The sequence below is a fragment of the Barbatula barbatula genome (genome assembly GCF_947034865.1).
Source record: "Barbatula barbatula genome assembly, chromosome: 2".
NCBI classification, from domain to species: Eukaryota; Metazoa; Chordata; class Actinopteri; order Cypriniformes; family Nemacheilidae; genus Barbatula; species Barbatula barbatula.
In genome coordinates, this window is record NC_136767.1 from 21,567,665 (window position 1) to 21,588,287 (window position 20,623).

Here is a 20,623-nt window from a genome sequence, read left to right on the forward strand (position 1 = left end):
TCGCGATCGTTTTCCTGTTTAAAATGAATTCTGCATGTGTGTGGTTAACGCTGATTGGTCAACTCAGTTGGCAAGAAAGAGCACCTTTGATCAAAGAGAAATCTTTCGGCACGCCCACACATTGACACGCCCCTTTCTCCGACCTGCGGAGACTCTTAAATTCTGTTTATGCTCGTGCGTAGTTCCTACGCCGTAGCCTACGCAGAGCCGCGTAACCTAAAGCCTGATTTTTACTTCTGCGCAACAGGGCCTACACCGAAGCCTCTAGTCTACGCCATCGGCTTTCATTTATACTTCTTGTATAAACTTCTTGTATAAATTGTATAATCCGCGTCGACAGGCAATGGCCACTAGGCGTCAGTGCCCATGCGCGTGCTGCTTGTGTAACTAAGACAAGAGCCGTAGAAGAAGCAGCTTGTTTGAGTTGACGGTTATTACATTTTTGGATTGGTCTGTTTGAACCCCTCCCTCAGGTAAAAAACATCTCTGCGAAAACGTCATGTTTACTATTCGTCAAGTAAACAATTTTTTCTTCTGTATTTAACATCTCAAGCTTTAACAAAAGTGACTTATTTCTTGCCAGCTATCACTGCTAATGCTTCCCCAAAAAAAAGCAACACACGCGTGGGCACTGACGCCTAGTGGCCATTGCCTGTAGACTCGGACAACGACGCAGAAGCATAACTGAAAACCGACACGTAGCCGACGGTGTAGGTCCGTCGCAGAAGAAAAAAATTGGGATTTACTTGTATAATTTGTCTGCCCAAAACATTTAAAAAATCGTGGTAAAATATTTTTTAGAATAAAGACAAGGAGACAAAGCAGGTTCCCATATCATATATTGAAAATAACTGATTTATAAAACAATTAAAACAGTTTTAAAGCATATTGTATGTTACACATATATTTACATACATGCTGTAAAGAGCCATGTGAAAATAAATATTTTGTACTTATTTCTCTTGAGAAAATTAGTTGTAAACTAACAACGTGCATTTGATTAAAACACGATAACCGTTTTTTTGTGAAGAAGCTTAATGTTTCATCTCATACATTTTGTGCATTGAAAATGTGTGAGAGAGTGGGGGGGGGGTTTCTGCGAAAGATTTGGCAACAACAGCATGCACAACACATTGCACGCTCGCTTGCACATGGTACACGATGCAGTGTACTTGAGCTTATATTTATATCATGATTTTGCTTAAAAATGTCCATTCCTAATACTCAACGTACATACATATTAAAGCGCTTTTATTTTAAATACTTCCCATGATGCAAAAGTTGGAGAATTTCACTTTCACTTTCACATTCGTTGAACGTGCTCATTTTGCCGTCCCCAATCCCTTAAAGCTGGATTTTTTTTAACAGATCGAGGATTTTAACCAAAATCGTAAGTGTTTTATCATATACAAATAAAACTATTCGTTGTCTTTTGCACTTGATAATACGGGTAAAGTTTACGAGTTGTGCTACTGTATTGCACGCGATCTCATGACGTTTCAGTTTAAATAATGAATATTAAACGGAACGTTGGTGCTGTGCAGAACATAACTCAACTGTTGCCTCTCTAAATGTAAAATATCATCATATATAAACATGAAATTTGATTTAAAAACACGGTTCATGACTTCCTGCACACTTATGAGAACATGCAGTGTCATTGCTCGACATTAGTGCTACCAGCATTACTAAGACCGACTTTAGTCCTCTGTTTTGTAACGCATAGCCTATAATGTTTTCCTTTCCCATTTGCACAGCTCTCCCAAGTAATACTGGACCGATGATGCTTTTTGTTCCGTTTGTGAGTCTCGTAGTCCTGCTGCCCACTCACTTGTGGGCAGCAGTCACTGAAGTAAATGAAGAGCCCACTTCATTTCCCACATCATCCAACGGAGAACCGTTTCCCTGGAACAGAATGAGATTACCTGACACGGTTACCCCCCTTCATTACAATCTTATCATCCACCCCAACCTCACCAGTTTAGACTTCACAGGATTTGTGCAGGTCACAATTGAGGTCCATCAAGACACCAAGACCATCATATTGCACAGCAAGGATCTTCAGATCTCAAATGCAAGACTTCTGCATTCAGACAGGAGTCACGTGCAGCCCCTAAAAGTGCTAGAGTACCCTTTCTACCAGCAGATTGCTCTTATATCTCATTATTTGTTGAAGACCGGCCATGTTTATGTTATTGAGCTGATGTTTGCAGCCAACCTTTCTGAGAGCTTTCATGGATTTTACAAAAGCACACACCGCACCAGCATGGGACAAACTAGGTAAGGGAGAGTTTAGATTTTTTTTGGCCGCAATGTTTGATCTACTTTGGATATAAGTTATAATGGATGTTTTAATTCCCAGGGTGTTGGCTTCCACCCAGTTTGAGCCAACCAGTGCCCGAGCAGCCTTTCCCTGTTTTGATGAACCAGCATTTAAAGCCAATTTTTCTGTGCGGATTCGCAGAGAAGAAAGGCACATTTCCCTCTCAAACATGCCTAAGGTGCTGCCTGAGATACTGAGATATCAGCTGAAATCTTGAATAAATCATAATACAGTATGTACTATTAAAATGCCATGAAAAAAAAACGTTAAAGTCTGTTGAGCCAAATCTTCTCTTTATTTCAGCTGAGAACATTAGAGCTTCCACATGGTCTGTTTGAGGACCAGTTTGATGAGACTGTAAAGATGAGCACATACTTGGTGGCTTTCATTGTCTCCGACTTTCTCTCCATCAGCAAGACCAGTCAGCATGGAGTCCAGGTAAGAATGTAGTTTGTATGCATCTGGTTACCTTACATGTGAAGCTGGAGACCCTGATATATGTAATTGGACGTTTACTGGATGATATCACACATTTTTCACTGTACTCTGAATCAATTTATCGTGATGTCCGCAATGTTGTTTGCTGGTGTGAATTCAGATTTCAGTGTATACAGTGCCAGAGAAGATAGACCAAGCAGCGTTTGCCCTGGATGCTGCAGTGAGGCTGCTTGACTTCTATGATGACTACTTTGATATTCCCTACCCTCTGCCCAAACAGGGTACAGTAGATACTTGCACATTGTTTTATTTTAGTTCTTCATCATTTGATGATCTTGGAATGTCATAGTTTTATTCAGGGACCAAACCATGTTTTAATTTGTTGGTGTAAGTAAATGCTGTTTAATAAAAATGGGTTGGGCAATTCCAAGGTCATGTATTCAACATTTTTAGTCAAAACCTTTCAGCTTGCTCTAAATACATTCCGTATTAATTTCCAATTTATTAAATCATCTGTTTATATTTGACTAAATTACTGATGATGAACCCAGACATCAGAAAAATATCAGTCTATACACAAATTTTCTATTTTAAAAGAGGGAAAAATTCATGCATTATGGATGTGACTACAAAGGACACACGTTTTTGAGAGACAACATACTTTTTTATTATTTCTGTGAATTGTACAAACCAAGCAATTGACAAACCAGAAACAATAATTTTTAACAAATGGAGAAGAGATGCTATCTATAGAACACAAAAAAAGGTCATTGTCAAATGTCTATATATAAGAAATATGGACTGCTATGCCACACACACACACAAATGCTTTAAAAACTTAAATAGATGGTATTGCATGGTTCTGTTATTCTTTCACCATATTTTTGTAGTTAACACATTTTTCAGTGTGACAGATGAATTATTAAACAAAAAAAATATTGTACATAGTCTCTTATCTAATGCAAGCGTATGCAAATTATATTAATATCAATTATACAATAGTTAGAAATGCTGCTTAAATGCTGCTTTGTGTTTCTAATTGCCAATATCTAAAATCCATAAATCGTCAAATTTCCTTTATTATTGTATATTAATCTCCTCCATAGACCTTGCAGCTATCCCTGACTTTCAGTCAGGAGCGATGGAGAATTGGGGTCTGACCACGTATCGTGAATCAGCTCTTCTCTTTGATCCAGAAAAATCCTCTGCTTCAGACAAGCTGGGCATCACTATGGTCATCGCTCATGAACTGGCCCATCAGGTGAACTTGTGATGTCATTTACCTACTCATTGGATCATGGGATAAATATTACTGATGTTAATTGTTTATTCTGATGTCTGTTTTGGTTAGTGGTTTGGTAACCTGGTGACCATGCAGTGGTGGAATGATTTGTGGCTGAATGAAGGTTTTGCCAAGTTCATGGAGTTTGTTTCTGTTAACATCACCAATCCTGAACTGCAAGTTGTAAGTCATCGTGTGTTATAAAAATGGATGCTTATTGAAGATCTTTGCTAACAAAATTACCAATTTGTGCTACAGGAGGATTACTTCATGGCGAAGTGTTTTGAGGCTATGGAGGTAGATGCTTTAAGCTCCTCTCATCCAGTGTCTACGCCGGTTGAGAACCCAGCTCAGATACAGGAGATGTTTGATGATGTATCATATGATAAGGTGCGTAAAAAGCCATGTTAAACATTTCTGAATTCTAAAGATTTTTGCTAACTTCCTAACTTTTTTATTGAAATTTCAGGGGGCGTGTATCCTGAACATGCTGAGAGAGTTTCTGACTCCAGAAGCTTTTAAATCAGGAATTGTTAGATACCTGAAACGCTACAGCTACAAGAACACAGTCAACAGTGATCTGTGGGAAAGTCTGACCAATGTGAGTCATTTTGTACTTTTTTAGGGTACGAGATCAACCTCCACCTAATGTCTCATGATTACATTTTGCTTGTGTTTCTCCATGTGCTGTCTGTTGACAGTTTTCAATTTTTCTGTTATAGGTCTGCGAGTCTGATGGTCTGGATGAGACCAGACTGAAGGGTGATAAGTCCTGTCGACAGACTGGCTCAAACTCTGGAGCCTCTGTAAATTAGATAAATATACATAAACATATTTCAATAAACATATTTTAAATGATAAAAGAACAAATATTCAATTAAGCACTTTCTGTGTGTGCTCTGTCTGTAAGAAATGGCAGTCTGAAGATGAGCTGGATATCAAGGCTATGATGGAGACTTGGACATTGCAGGAGGGCTTTCCGATTATTACTGTGGAGGTCAAAGGTCGTGAAGTCAGACTCAGCCAGGAGCGTTACCTCAAGAGCGATGACCCCTCTCAGATGTCTAGGTTAATGTCCAATATCTACATTCAGATTTTTTTTAATATTTAGTCTGATTTATGGCCTGTTGCATTGTTTCTTTGGGTCTCCTTCTTTTATGATTACAGCTTCCTTTGGCAAGTTCCATTGACTTACATTACCAGCGGCTCAACCACAGTGCAACGCTTCCTGCTTAAGACCAAGACAGGTATGTGGTAATATGCTCAGATTTACAATGCTTACAGTAGATATAATTTTTTTATCAGTAATTTGTGCATTGATAACAATGCTTTACCAATTGACCTACATATACACTAGAACAATAAAAACATTGTCGTATGATTCGTCCTCATACAGATGTGCTGTATCTGCCAGAGGAGGTGGACTGGATCAAGTTTAACGTGGACATGAGTGGATATTACATTGTACATTATGAAGGTTCTGGTTGGGATGATCTCATCACGCTGCTCAAACACGATCACACAATGCTCACCGGCAATGATCGGGCCAGTCTGATAAACACTGTCTTCCAGCTGGTCAGGTCAGTCATACACATATTGGTCAGTGCTGAGGAAATGTATCTAGTAGAAAATTAGACTTTGAGGACTTAACACTACTATTACCTCTCATTGTGTCCGGGACAGTGTTGGTAAGCTCCCGTTGGATAAGGCTTTAGATCTGACCCTGTATCTAAGCAAGGAGACAGAGGTTATGCCAGTGACCCAGGGCTTCAGTGAACTTGTGCCTCTCTACAAATTGATGGAGAAAAGAGACATGGTGGAGCTGGATAACCAGATGAAGGTCAAACATAAAACCAGAAAATGCTGACATATTTAGAAACCCACACAAGTTCTGTCTGTGCCCAAAATCTCAATGTCATTGATCTTGCTCCAGGGTTACATTCTGCAGTTGTTCAGCAATCTCATAGACCAGCAGTCGTGGACGGATGATGGCTCTGTGTCTCAGAGGATGTTGCGGAGCTACCTTCTCCTGTTTGCCTGCGTGCGTGGTCATCCACCTTGTGTTAGCACCGCTACCCAGCTCTTCAACAAGTGGAAGGAGTCTGATGGAAACTTAAGGTCAGCAGTCATCTTTAGAGATGGATGCTTGCACTCACTGTTTGTCTTTTCTTTTTTTCAGTTTCTACCCATCTGAACTTCTAAAACAGTGAACTTACTTTGCTCAATATGCTTTCTTCCCATTTTGGAACTTTCATTTTACAGTCTTCCCAATGATGTCACCATGGCTGTGTTTTCGGTTGGTGCCCGGACTGAAGAGGGTTGGGACTTCTTGTTTGAGAAGTACAAGGAGTCTATGTACATCTCCATAAAAAGCAGGATCAAAATGGCACTCACGACCAGTTCTCTCGATCACAAGTTAAAATGGTAAGGCATTCTGCTCTGTTATCTTAATGGCAAAATATTTATTGCACATTATTTCATGTTCTTATTTCTCTCAGGATGATGGAACAGAGTCTGGTGGGAGAGCAACTAAAAACTCAAGATCTGCCATATGTTGTGACCTCAGTCAGTAAGAATCCTAAAGCCTTCAAACACGCATGGGACTTTTTGAGAGCCAATTGGGACTCCCTGATTAAGAAGTGAGACACTTTATTCTTTACGCACACACTATTGAGATGTTGTTGGCAGTTATTTTAAGGTCTCCATGTACTTTGGTTTTTAGGTTTGATCTTGGCTCACACTCCATAGCTCACATGGTAGTAGGCGTGACCAATCAGTATTCAACCAGAGAAATGCTGGCTGAGGTAAGACTCAAGCAAACTGAAACAAGCAGGTCATCTTAAGCCAATAACTTAAATAATGAATCTTTATGTTGTCAAAATTGTTGTTGTTTAATGTGTGCTTCTGGACTGTCAGGTTCATGGTTTCTTTGGTTCCCTTCGGGCTGAAACGGGAGCAGAACTGAGGTGCATACAGCAGGCTGTAGAGAACATTGAAGAAAACATTCGCTGGATGGACAGGAACCTTCCACTACTGGAGGCCTGGCTGCACAGACACTTTGACCAGCTCAAAAATACAGAGCTTTGAAGTTCTTTACACATAAGCTAGTCATAGCTGGGCCGTAGGTGTATAAATGTGACATTTTTGATGCGTGATGTTGGTGGGTTGTTAATGTGTGAAATTTGTGGAATATTGGGTAAATACATTTTGAGTTGATATTTTCAAAGATATTTTTTGTCCTTAAAATAAAACTTTTTATTTGACTTGAAATTACTGATTTACCATGAATTATTTACATTTTGCAACCATGAGCCATGCAATTTGGTATTAATCTGTTTTTAATGAAAAGCTTTCTTAGTTGCTTGGTCATCAGCAACTAACAGAAGTATTTACAATTGGTTTAGGTACAAGCAAAGACATTAACATCATGTCATATGCAATTACAAAAATTACAGTATTACATTTATAGTTTATATAGCATCTCAGTGGTTTTAGGGAAAATACGGTTTCGGTCAAACACTTTTTTCCTCCCATAGGGTGAGTCCTTTCATACAATTACAGCACAATTATGATTCGGCCACAAACTCCAAAGAACTTCCTTTTATCATCCAACTGAGCCAATAAGAATCTGTGACCGATGACATCCTACTCATTCGACCTGAATAAGTTCATAAGATTCAGGCTATCCTGCTTCAGAACGTCCCATCAGTGTGCATGCAGCCAGGACAGCAGTGCAGTGTGTCATGTATAAAGAGATCACATTCAACGCAGAACACTTTCTTACATGCTGGACAAGTAAATATCTGCAGAGAGGAGAAAACAATGAGGCTGAATGTCTCTGAAAAGACACCCAATGAGTTTCAAGCATAAAATGTTTGAAATTCTAACACTTACACTTTTGTCTTTCAACTCTCCTTGGCAAGCCTCACAGAACCTGGGAAGACAAAAGTCAAGATTGTGAGATACATTGTGAGAAACAGGACTGATGGTGAACCTTGTGAGTGTGGAGCTCACTTCTCTCCCTTGTACTCCTTAAGCAGGGTCTCCTGGAAGGCATCCAGAGGGAAGAGGTGGTGGAAGGAACGGGCCAGGTGAGGAGCAGAAACCAATGTCAGACCTGCACCACAGAGAAGACAGACTTTATGAGAACTAATCACAGAGATGTTTAAAGATCAGGCACAACATGAGAGGACTTACCACACACTTTGCATTCCACCGGAAGCTCAGTATATTTGGCTCTGCACTGTGGACAGTAATACCCTCCAAGAGTGAGTCCTGGCCCTCCAGACGTGCTATCAAGGTGCCTAGAAGTATGAGACAAAATTACAACACTTAATAGTATTGACAATATATTTTAACTGGTAAGAGTATCACTAAACTGTACTCACGACATGCTGAAAGAGGGTTTGGCATCCTGATCTGACATGGAGGCTAAGACGTGCTGGGGGAATCCTAAACAAATTATTAATACACACATTATTATAAACAAATACATGCTTGATATTGTAGCTTATGGTAAAATAGAACTTTAAAGGCATAGTTCATCCCAAAATAAAAATTCTGTCATTTACTCACCAAATCTGTATAAAGGCCATTCTACAGAATTTGTGCAAACTGCCGTCCCACATAAAAAAAAGCTAATTTTAAAGCATTCAAATAGTTTTTTAGCATTTCTTTCCACTGTTGTTTTAAAAAATATATTTTTGGTGTTTTAACAAAAGTGAAGTTCGAAAACATTTTATATTTTGTTTTTAAACTATTCAAATGTAAGTAAAACAACGTGTGCATTTTCATGTCACTACCGAAACAGTGACTGATTTTTGCCACACCCCTACATTTTTTATCAAGAATTAATTTTGTGTTGATAGCCACATGGTAAGTAGACAGGTCTTATTAATTTAAAGTAAATGTGTGTAACTTTAAGGAACGTCACTACCAAAACATATTTTTTCTGCAATTAATAAAACTTTTTGGCCGTTATTCAATAAAATGTAGTTTTCATGTGTGTACATCTGTTCAGAACAGCTTGCTAACCATGTGCTGATTAGCATCTTTGATGCTCAAAAGTTTTCGACCGAAATGTTTCACTGGGTATCATTGTTTCGGTAGTGACAAAAAGGAACACTTACTCCTTTATTTGGGGAAATAACACAGTAAATAATACAGTTAAGCAAATCATTAGTATTTTAGTAGTGATATAGTATGTGAGCTGTAGGTTTTCTATTAGATATTTACTGTCGGATGTGCGTCTGCTATATATGCTGGCTGCGTATGTGCAACATAGTTAGCTATTTGTTTTAACATAAAATGTTGAAAGTCTGATTCAGTTGTGCATATTGTGGTCACTACAAATCAAAGTATATTAAATTAAGTCAATATACGTCAATATAATCGTTCTTATTAAATTATATATTCTTGTTTTTCGGTAGTGACAACATTTGGGGAGAGGAAGAACAGTCCAAAACTTTCTAAAAAATTACAATATGCAATTATAATTATCTGCACACTTGAAATGTGTACCTTTGATATTATACAATTTGCATACAAAATAATTCTGGGGAATTCTTTTTTTAAGATGTTTCCAACTCTGACTTTGCACCAATTCTGTAAAATGGCCCAGGAATGTCTTTGTTCTGATGAACACAGAGAAGGATATTTGGAAGAATGCTTATAACCAAACAGTTCTTGACCACCATTGACTACCATAGTAGAAAAAATTACTTTATAATATTTTTGTTCTGTTGAACACCCAAGAAACATATTTCGTAGAATGTATGCAAACAGTTGTGGGGCAAATCTGACTATTATTGAGTCCAAGAACTGTTTGGTTACTAGCATTCGTCCAAATATCTTTCTCTTTGTTCAACCAAACAAAGAAAGGTATACAGGTTTGGAACAACTAGAGTGAGAAATTCATTTTTGGGTGAATTATCCCTTCAAGACAAAACAAAGGTACTGGATCATATAAAAATACATTTGAGAATAAATCTGTGATCACCCATGCGAATGAGGGAGCACTCAGAGGAGGAGCTGGCAGGAGGTGGTTTCACATGCAACATCAGTAGCTCTTTAAAATGACCTTCATCAAGTATTACATTGTAGCTTCCTATAGGGCCAAACATTTAAATGTATTAATTTGACAGATGCTTTTGTCCAAAATAACAAGCAGGGTTTATTCAGTGTATACATGAGTATTCAGACCTTGCTGAGTAAACAAAAATTTTAGACAAAAGTCAATCATGAGCTGTAAGTTTGACAATACTACAACAACAAACCTCCTGTTTCTTTTGTGAGAATGGTGCACACTCGAACCTCTGCCGACAGTCCGATCACAGACACTCTGATTTTCAAATCTTTAAGGATCTGTAGAATTATTAAAACAGACGATCACTGAATTTAATATCCTCAACTCACAGATTAGATATAGTAGCTAACACTTACTTTGACAAGTTCATAGATGTTGGCTGGGTCACAAGTGGTCAAACTGCTGAAAATTATCAGAATCTCTTTGCTGGTATGAGCAGGCATGTGTCTGTATGCGAAAAGGATAAGATGGTTACAGAAGAGACGTTGATGAAGTCAGCGTGTGGCAAAGCAAATATGCTGGCAAAAAACTTGAAGTGCTATATTGATCCAGGTTACTTAAAAGATAAATCATAGCAGTTACAAATCCCAAAAATATATATAACATGCTTCAAATAACGGTTAGAATATAGAATATATTCACAGCAATGTCAAACAAGACCTCAAGAGCACTGGACTGTAACTTACTTCAGAGTCTGCATTGCCATGTGGAGAGAGTTGTAAAGAGATGGCTCTCCTATGCATGTTGAGTCCACAGCTTTCTTAAGAGCTGCTATATGCTTTTTAGGATTCCCTGTTTACAGTAAAAATAAGCTCTAATACAAAATGATGATGATAAAGAAAACATGAAAACAGAAAACAAAAGCATCAACCTGCAAGATCTGTCAGCTTCTCTGCCCTCTTGTTCTTGGTAGTAATGATTCCTATCTGTGAGGATAGTACAGGTAACTACACTGCATACTTGCAATGTAATGCTCACAACTACAGAGTCATTATTACCTGACTGATTGGGTTCTGGTCAAAGTATTCTTCCACAAAATACTCCATCAGCTATAGGATTCATAAGGAAAGATTGAGATGCATTAATAAAGTTAGGTCTCTCTGTATACTTCTTCTTGGACACTACAGACGTGGTGCTACTAACCTTCAACGTGGAGGTCAGCCTGTTGGGCTTTAAGTCATGATCTTCCATTGTTCTAGATGTGTCAACAACCACAAAAAGGTGGCGCATCTATGGGGAATCATATAGTTAAGTGTTGTATGTCAGTGCAAAGATAACTGTAGACCACTTCGCAAGATGTAAACACTGGTCCAGCCGCACTTCAGTTTTCATTTTTGTATTTCAGTTTTTTAATTTTACTTATATAAATAAATCTTTAAAATATTTGTTTAACACTTTACTTTGGTTATAAATGGTCTGTTGGTTGTTTTTTTATTCAAACAGTGTTAAATAACTGAAGGCGGAAGTTATTCTGGACCAGTATTGTTTACACCTTCTAAAGTGGTCTACAGAGGACTGGAATCATATGCATCTTACCATCCCAAGTCGAACTTGTCCATGACTTTCAAACACTCTGGAATATGACAGACACAGACATTGCAAGTAAGCATCAGACCAAAATCACCCGTTTAAGCAGTAAAATGTGTTAACTTGTCATGCCAGTGCTAGACCTTTTCCTCTTTGCCTGGAAAAGAATGTCATCTACTGTAGCTTTCAGAGATCCAGACTCATCCTCCTTCAGAACCTCCCTGAGAGAGACACATATCACCTGTCCATGACACTGTGTACTTTTCTTAAGTTCTGTCCAGCGCGTGACAGTCTGGTCATTTCTGAACCATCTGTCGCTTTATTGTATTAATATAGGCTACCTATTTATATGAACGTCAACAACTCACCATGTTCGTTCGTATCCCCCTTCCCAGCGTTTTGTTCTCTCTGGTTCTTCATCCATAACTTATTATGTTTTATTAATGGAAATAACTATATTAGGAAAGGTCTGCCCACTCGGGTATTTCAAAGTCTGTTTTTATTTTCAACGAACACTTCTATTAAATTATGAGCGCTTCAATCACCAAATACAAGAAAACCTCAAGTTAGTATAGCAGACAAATAAATTCGCAGAAAACTCTCGTTGGTATATTAGGAAGAATAGCGTTACTTTATTAAGAATACATTATAGGGTACATAACAAAACGATGCGGTCCTGTACGTCAGTGTAATATGTCCGGGTGTCCCCGGTATAAGCTCTGTGAACATTAGTTCCGAGTAGTGGGAAATCCGAGCGAGGTGATAAATCCAGTTTGGACACTGTAATTATCTTTACCTTTAAATAAATAAAAGGATATAGAAATCATTTAGAGATTTTATGGTTTTATTTACACAAATAACGGTAACTTCAATCCACACTTTGTAGGTCAGACATTCTCTGTCAACCCACAGCTCAGTTGTGTGCCGCAAACTGTGAATGTTCTTTTTGGTAATAGATTGTATAGGAAATTACAAGTAATTCAATAAAAAGTATTATAACAAACACACACTAAAATGCATTGGCTTGGACACTGCAAAACACAAAATCCTGACACATAAAACAAGAAATTTTAAAACAATTCTGACCTTTAAAAATAACTTGTAAATATACAAGTATATCTACGATACTTCAACAGCAAAACATAAGAGTATGAAGAGAACATAATTCAACGCCAAGAACATAAAATACTTCAAAGGTACCACAATATCTTGATCAAGTTAATTTGGCTCAAAAGCAGACATATGTCTAAATAAAACAGCAGCCATACATTGCTTGATTGTAATACAGTGATACAAATCATTACCACAGAAATACAAATGAAGTCCCATACAAAACCATCATGTTAAAAAATGTCCTGCTGATTTTCCAGTGCTTGGTTTTATTCTCTGTGGTCATAGTCGCTGACTCTTCTTTTGACGAGGGACAGTTTTGCCTTTAGCTGTTTACACTTTTTCTTTTTCATCTGATAATCCTGAGACTGTAAAAATAAGAAAGATAAAATGTTGTCATTTATCCTCTAGCACATACATATATATATATATATATATATATATATATATATACTTTCAGTTAAAGTCATTAATGGATAACACTTACATTTGTTTAATTAGCAGACACCTTTAGTCAAAGAGACTTACAAATAAAGAAACATTTAACATTTTGTCTGGCTGCCCCAATACTCTTACCCATCTCCCCACCCTTCTTCCTGGAGCACAAATACTTTATGCAAAAAACAAAAATATAATTTACCTTTTTCAAGCCCTTGAGGCGGTTGTATACGTCCATGGCATCCTTTTTTGGGGGGGAAAAACCATGAGTCAATTATTCATGTATAAAGATGTATATGATAAAAAAACAATTTAGGCAGGACACGTCTGTCAAGTAACAGCGGCACACTGAATAAACTACCCTCCATCTTCAACTCATTTAGAGATCTATGAATTGATCGGATCTTGTCTTGTAATTGTCTTCAGTGTTATCAGTTACATTGTATTCATCATTTCTAGAGTTTGCCCAAAACAAAACCATCATGCCAACACGAACCGAATGCATTATCATGTAATAAAAAAATATATATATATTATAAGGAAGTGGTCCTGACTGAAATAACAGTCATACAGTTTACCCATTTCACCTGTAAATATTATTTTTACTTTACAAAACTCAAGGTCACTGTACAACCAATATACGATAATCTATGAAAATCTATCAGGAAGTCATCGATAAGATTAGATGGAGAAATAATCATGTAAACTAAATCAAACTTTTTTTCCTGTACTTCACCAGTCGAGGAGTTATAAGCCAGTAGAATGCAGAAACTACGTGCAGGTGTACAAGGATGCAGTATCCCACTTAAGATGAGCACAACCATGAAAACTGAAGAGTTGCATTTGGAAAGAGTAAGTGAAATAAATCTCCCACCCTTGGGAGAGCTGTTTTTTCTTAAAAAAGTACACACCATGAACTGTGGGCTGCCTTCCTGTAGGTAGTTCAGCTCTTTATCCACATCTTCCAGGCCATTATTAATATCATCTAGCTCAGCCTGAAGACGCTTGTACTCCATGTGGTCCCTTTCGAAACCTCTTTTGTACTCCAGCCTCTCCTGCTCATTTGCAATGGGTGGGTATTCACTGAAACCAAGACAGTACAACAGTGATGAAGAGAACAAGGGTACATAAGTGATAAAAAGTCATGTGTTTTTTTCTGAATATGAATTCCCCCCTCAGCTTTAATACCGTATGACCAAACGTAAAGTCAAGAATTCTCCTCACGTGTCATAGTTTGTGTCCAGCTCATCTCCAGATTCTCCAGTGTCATAGTCCCTCAGTTTGCTCTTCAGTCCTCCTATGGAGCTTGTCAGGTCAGAACTGCTGCGGAGGAAATCAAAGCAAATATAAATAACATGAATCAAACTCAATCAACTTCGAGGACAAATTGATTATGTAACTAGTACATTTGTGATTGTATTCACTCACTAGTGGGAAAACGTCTTGTAATAGTTTCAATCATTACACAAAATTGGTATGACTGAAACTGGTTATTCATGTTCATATGACAGAACAATTGAAACAAGTCCAACTCAAACAGACATATTTTCTGCATTCTTTTGGCACCAAACTGCGGTGATAGACCAACCAGGCATATGAATCGCCATAAATCTAGCTTTTTTACAGTCATTAAAACATTTTTCTTTTATGGATGTAAGTTCCAATAGCTTTCAGAGGCATACCATAGAACAGAAAATGTACCAATTGGAATTGAGATGGCCTACCTTGGAAGGTACATTGGTTTATGGACTTCATGTTTTGGCACCATTGGCTGTGAAACACCGATGTGATCATTGCGGTCATGTACAAATGATTCTGGATCTCCAGATACACGATTAACCTGTAAAACATAGAAAGTGAAAGAAGAGTTAATATCTAGACAATTTTAGAAGCACTGCTGTAATCAGGTTCAGTCTGCTGCTGCAAATTTGGCTGATCTTCATTTAACCTAAAGTAAAGTTTATAGCCAGCTAATATCACATATATTAGAGGTTTTGGCAAAACTGTAAAAATGACTGTGGCAACAAAATAAACAAATTTGCATTATATGCCTTATTTCCTTACTGTATTTATGAATTCTGTAAAAATATTTTTTGTAATATTTATATATCTAATGAAAACTATAAATATTTCTAGGCACAAACAAAAATACAACAATAAAATGAAATTTAAAAAATCATGGAGCAAAACTAAACTACTGAGAAAAACAGGTCAGGAGATCAACAACTCTTTTGTCAATCCTTTCTTTCCGGTTTGCTTGTATCCAGTTTCTTGACCGTTTTATGAGTCTTCCAGTCTCGGTATGAATAATGCATTCCCAAGGCACAATGCTGTAACAGCAATGTTTTACTCTCAAAATGTGGCTTCACTACCTCCATTCAAGGCTTTTAATTTGTTACCATCTCTGTTCTAGCAGTCTCTCCTTTAAGTGTTGCTGTAGGCACCTTTACTACAGCTTACTTGCCTAGAAGCTATTCAGCTACGCTGTTTTCACAACGCAGCCAGGCTTCTTTTTGTATGGTAAATAGTCTGGACAAACAGTAAAGCCAGGCAGAACTGGTTTCACTGCTTCTGAAGAAACTATTGCGGCATAAAGAGTGAAACTACTACTGCATACATGCCATGGGAGAACAAAAGCAATGTAATTGCCTAACAAGATCAAAGTAATGTTTAATTGGTTTGATTATAACTACCATTATTAAATATATACATTTATGGAGATTGAAGACACTGTAGCGTTACATCACTATACCATGAGAGATCATATTACGGCTGTCCAAAGAGTGAAAGTGCACAAGAGGATTCGGACACACCCAGAAACCAGACATGAAATCTGCCATATCCTTCTATAACTCTGTGAATCTGATATAAACACATTTCAGTTCTTAGAATGTCTGTCCTTGGAAAATACAACACAATAGCGTTAGCTAAATGGCTAAGCGATTACAGGTACCACATAGCAACTCCTGGTGAAAAACCTGGTGAGCTCTAGTGAGCCTAAATATGCAGTATATATCAAGCATTATAACATGCATGTTGTGTTCCAAATAAATGGAAACGATTAAAATACAAAAAAAAAGAATTTATCTGAAAGCGTTAGATTTGCAAATGAACCTACTGACCCATTCCCCAATGCCTTGAGATTGCAGTCCATCAGTGATCGTCTTCATATCATACCACAGAACGCGGTCCCTGCCGTGGCTCCTGATCTGCCCTCTGGTCCTTACCGCAAACACTAGAAGGATGATGAGCGCGACTGTCACCAGGAACCCAATAACAACTGCGATGGCCTTTCAGAACACAAGGTGAAATTTTACACTTAATATCATGACAGTGACATGTCTGAGGCATCCACATATGGCAGATTTAATTTGCATTGATTTGCTAAGTCAAATAATATGCCACTAAACTAGCATATCTACATATATCCAGTATATTCATGTTCATTTTTCTTCCCAACAACTTCATGTCAGAAGCACATGCTCACCTCTTCGGGCTCCACTACACAGTAGTGGTAAAAATACTGATTGATGAAGATGCCAGAGGCTTGATCTTGGTTCTGGTATTGTGCACACATCTGCAAGATCTGATTATACATCATGGATCCAGACGTCTGGGCCATTGGGTTAATAGCCACCAAGTACACAATTGTGGCTATGAGCATGAGACCAGCCAGGATGCCACAAATAATGATGGAAGCCAGATAAAACGAAGGAGACTGTGAAGCACTTTGTCTCGACACCGCCATGATGAAGATGATGAGAACAGCGATAAATGTAATCGCCGCGATTGCAATGATGAAGCCTTTGCCTGCCTTTGGATCCATGTACGTGCCTCCGCCGTAGTTGCCTCCACCGGAACCTCCACCATAGCCTCCACCATAGCCTCCACCATAGCCTCCTGCACCACCAAACGATCCTCCACTCATGCTGCCTTGGTATCCACCTCCGTAACCACCCATTCCTCCAAAGCCCATTGCGCTTGCATCATAGTCCCACGCTAGCGTGGACGCAATGCAGGCAAAAATAGCCACACACATAATGATGATGATGATGCACATGATCTTCATGACACCGGGAGGTGAAGTCCAGCGATAAAAGTGAAGCATTTCATCAGGGTGGTAAGATCCAGTGCGATGGGAGGATCTGTGACTGAAAAGACAAAGTTAAGAGTGGATAAAGAAAACAGATTAAGCTTCTGAAAAAACAACAACAATAGAAATCATCGTCAAAATTCAAATGGGTTGAATGGTTGTAATGGGAATTGTATTAGGTTTCTATGGAAATTATAGTTGTCTCTTTGGGTCTGGTACTGTGTGGGAATCAATAGAACACAGTTACATCCTACTGGAATAAGAAACTACATGAAGGAATTTTCTAATGGTAAATACATGATAGGCCATTTTAGTATATTTAATGGAAAGCATTAAAATTTCAATTTTTCCCAGCAGGGTAAGATGAATAATTATTGAACTAGGCCACGTGAAGTCCAAGCAAACACACTACGTGTCTATACTAATAATTATTAAAATACAGTTTCAAGATGCAACTTACTGTCTGCGTCCATGCCGCGGATGGTGAGATTCTTTCGGCATGATGTTGACCTCAAGGCTCTTGGGAAAACAACTTAACAAAAGTTACCTGGGTGAAAAGACAAAAAAAACATTAAATAAAATACGTCAGTAAAGATATACGCCACAACACCAAATATCTCATCAATACAGAGAGAGAGAAAAAACGCAATTTTAAATAGGCTTTAATGCCTTGCATAGTTACTTTATTTACATGTTCATAATCGATACTGCCTACCTGCGGCTAAGAGATTTCTGGCTAAGATTTCACCCCACCTGTGAGAAAAACAGGTGAAGAGGTCATCATTAAAACACCCGAGAACTTACAGATAAATCACATATCTGAATAATGAAATCAAGAGTTTTACAAAAATCTCGCGTGTCAAATGTAAGAACACGGATACTACGGTAAAATGACGATCTTACGTGTTTGAAGTTCGCGAATTAAATTATTTCGGATAAAACGTATCACATTGGTACCAAACCACACCAATCTGCGTATCATTAAATTACACATGTAATCCAACAGTTGATTCCAACTGGAAACATTTAACAAAAAGTGAACGATTCGTATCGAGCGATCTTACCTCCTTCACGTCCGAAAGCTGGTAAACAAAAAACCTTTCTAACAATCCTTTCTCGGATGGAGTATTTCACTGACGCAGCCTCAGGTGACGCCCTCTGACTACCGAGTGTTTCAGAGCACTGTCACTGCCCGCCTCCCGTACAGGTGAGGTGCGCGCTCCCGCCCAGAATGTTTGTGAGAGATGCAGGTCACGTTTTGTTTTGTACGCCGCTTTTCACAATATACACTGCTTCAAAGAAATAATTTGCTTCTGTTCCCTTAGTGACCGAACCTAAAGCGATTCAACCTGCTCGAAATGTTAAGACAGAGTAATGAAAAGTGTTGGTGGGAACAAACACAGCAAGGAGAGCTCTCTGAGAAGGTTTAATCTGTACCCCATCTAGGTACTAACCAAGCCCTTACTTGATGGCTTAGGTTTTAATGTGGGACAAGAGCTCGCGTGCTAATAAGGGAGGTTTGGTATTTGCGCTAATTGGAAAAACACGTTTACATTTTATTGGGTATGTACAAATCACATGTCATTTATGAGCAACTGCTTAGCAGTGATGGGCAAGTAACTCCAAAAAAAGCTATTTAATTACTAGTTCATATGATATTCAATAGTGTAATTAGATTACTGTACATATTACTCGCTCATAAAAGTATTTAATTGATTATTACTTTCTATATCCTATATCAACCTTGATAGTTAAGTGATTCAAGGATAGACATGAAACGGCTCTTTTAATTCAATTGAATAAATGATATAAAACTACAAGTAGGCCTAATATCAGACCAAAGAATTACAAATGTGAGAATTATACATTAAAGCACAGATTTTAAAGTTAGACTTTGATTTTTTTGTACACACATATATTACACTATTATACTAAATAGTTTATTTCACCAGAAGTAACTCATTAAATTACAGAAACTAATAACTTATCAACTAGTTACACCCAACACTGCTGCTTAGTCATAAATATGTTATTTGAGAGCGATTATTGGTATGAAATCTAGTAATTTATTCATAAATGAGACATTTGAAGATTATTGTTCAACTTTGTCTGAGGATTTTTTATTGTGTAGTTTGTGACAGTCATACAATAGCAACTCAAATCTGTGTTTAATGTATTATGGCTTTCAAATGTTTTAATCATCTAATCGTCTCAATTGAAACAAATTAAAGTTGCATTCTTTTATGTTATGTATAGCTATTTATTATTTACTGTATGAGGCATAATAATCGCACAAAGCATGTATGATCACCCAGGGCTGGACTAGGACAAAAAAGCCCTGGCATTTTTACTCAGACCGGCCCACCACAATGGGTCGGACACAACCAACCAGGACACCATCCTTGCGGTCCTTGTAGATATGCATATCTACTGTTCCATTCCCCCAAAAACCTACAAAGCTGAGAACTAAGTGCCATGGACCAGTGTACTCACTCTCTCTTTACTGACTCCCTGGTGATAGACCTACACCTACTTGTGGTGTGATTCGCGAAAATTGAGCGTTAGTAAGGGAAGCCAAACAATCCAATAGTGGGATTCAATTTCCTATCGCCAACCGATGGGCAGTGTGGCACCAACCAATCCGCTGCACTGACCAATTAAAACATATACAATGTTCATTTGGACACTCATTTACATTTTACCCATAAACCTCTGCTATTATTAACATAAACAGTTGAGGTAAAATGGCTAGGCGCAAAACGTACTACAATAATAAAATAAATTACCTGAACATGTAAACTGTCCTATATAATTTCCAGGAGGTTGGCATGCTCCTCACGAATACGATATTTGAATTCATTGAAGTATCTGCTTTGTACAGGTCTTTCCGTAGCCTCTATAGTATAGAGTCTATACATATGTGCAGTTCTTCAAAGTATTGATGCAAAACACTGCCGTTTACTTGTACACTATTAAAGATGATAATAGAAAAATATTATGCATTTCATCCTGATTTCCTTTGTCTTCTGTAGGGAAAAACTGATAGACTTGTAAATGTTTTTAAGGAATGAGGGGTTTCTTTATCGTACATTTGAGTGTACGGTTTGCGCTGTTTAAATAACGTGTGCGCTGACGAGGAGTCGGCTGGCTGGGCGATTGAATCGCGCAGATGACATGTCAGCGCGGCGCGAGCTCTGTAATACCCGCTGTCTCGTCCCACTTTTTGATTATTTGGCTTTCCATAGTTCGCTCGAGTTGAAAAATCTGAACCAGGAGCTTGCTCTGGTAGGGACGTGATTATGACATAGCGAGCGGAGGCAGGAATCC

At 38.0% G+C, this 20,623-nt stretch overlaps 3 protein-coding genes across 9 annotated transcripts; 1 reads left to right on the forward strand and 2 right to left on the reverse strand.

Annotated features, from left to right (window-relative positions):
* Window positions 1-183: 183 nt before the first annotated feature.
* Window positions 184-7,313, forward strand: erap1b (endoplasmic reticulum aminopeptidase 1b). Of its 2 annotated transcripts, none has more exons than XM_079484571.1 (19): window positions 184-473; window positions 1,758-2,280; window positions 2,363-2,501; window positions 2,627-2,761; window positions 2,922-3,042; window positions 3,868-4,022; window positions 4,113-4,226; window positions 4,302-4,433; window positions 4,513-4,644; window positions 4,766-4,849; window positions 4,954-5,111; window positions 5,211-5,290; window positions 5,440-5,623; window positions 5,727-5,883; window positions 5,977-6,161; window positions 6,306-6,467; window positions 6,542-6,682; window positions 6,766-6,847; window positions 6,960-7,313. In XM_079484571.1, exons 2-19 carry the CDS (start codon window positions 1,781-1,783, stop codon window positions 7,128-7,130), a joined length of 2,832 nt encoding a protein of 943 aa, XP_079340697.1. In that variant the 5' UTR covers window positions 184-473; window positions 1,758-1,780; the 3' UTR covers window positions 7,131-7,313. The 2 variants fall into 2 exon arrangements, with proteins under 2 accessions (XP_079340697.1, XP_079340696.1); XM_079484570.1 differs by lacking the exon at window positions 184-473 and adding an exon at window positions 1,099-1,390.
* Window positions 7,280-12,361, reverse strand: gtf2h2 (general transcription factor IIH, polypeptide 2). Of its 2 annotated transcripts, XM_079484640.1 has the most exons (15): window positions 12,024-12,361; window positions 11,799-11,876; window positions 11,665-11,701; window positions 11,272-11,358; window positions 11,127-11,177; window positions 11,000-11,054; window positions 10,815-10,920; window positions 10,485-10,575; window positions 10,319-10,406; window positions 10,042-10,149; window positions 8,432-8,495; window positions 8,241-8,347; window positions 8,058-8,160; window positions 7,938-7,977; window positions 7,280-7,846 (listed from the first exon to the last, which is right to left on the reverse strand). In XM_079484640.1, exons 1-15 carry the CDS (start codon window positions 12,077-12,079, stop codon window positions 7,736-7,738), a joined length of 1,182 nt encoding a protein of 393 aa, XP_079340766.1. In that variant the 5' UTR covers window positions 12,080-12,361; the 3' UTR covers window positions 7,280-7,735. The 2 variants fall into 2 exon arrangements, with proteins under 2 accessions (XP_079340766.1, XP_079340765.1); XM_079484639.1 differs by having other exon boundaries at window positions 7,699-7,977; window positions 12,024-12,358.
* On the reverse strand, window positions 12,143-18,781 carry oclnb (occludin b). 5 transcript variants are annotated; one of them, XM_079484592.1, is made up of 10 exons: window positions 18,361-18,781; window positions 18,012-18,049; window positions 17,757-17,843; window positions 16,691-17,354; window positions 16,326-16,493; window positions 14,928-15,043; window positions 14,428-14,526; window positions 14,115-14,286; window positions 13,406-13,447; window positions 12,143-13,133 (listed from the first exon to the last, which is right to left on the reverse strand). In XM_079484592.1, exons 3-10 carry the CDS (start codon window positions 17,795-17,797, stop codon window positions 13,035-13,037), a joined length of 1,401 nt encoding a protein of 466 aa, XP_079340718.1. In that variant the 5' UTR covers window positions 17,798-17,843; window positions 18,012-18,049; window positions 18,361-18,781; the 3' UTR covers window positions 12,143-13,034. The 5 variants fall into 5 exon arrangements, with proteins under 5 accessions (XP_079340718.1, XP_079340720.1, XP_079340719.1 ...); XM_079484594.1 differs by having other exon boundaries at window positions 12,262-13,133; window positions 17,979-18,049; window positions 18,361-18,751; XM_079484593.1 differs by having other exon boundaries at window positions 12,262-13,133; window positions 17,988-18,049; window positions 18,361-18,747.
* Window positions 18,782-20,623: the final 1,842 nt, after the last annotated feature.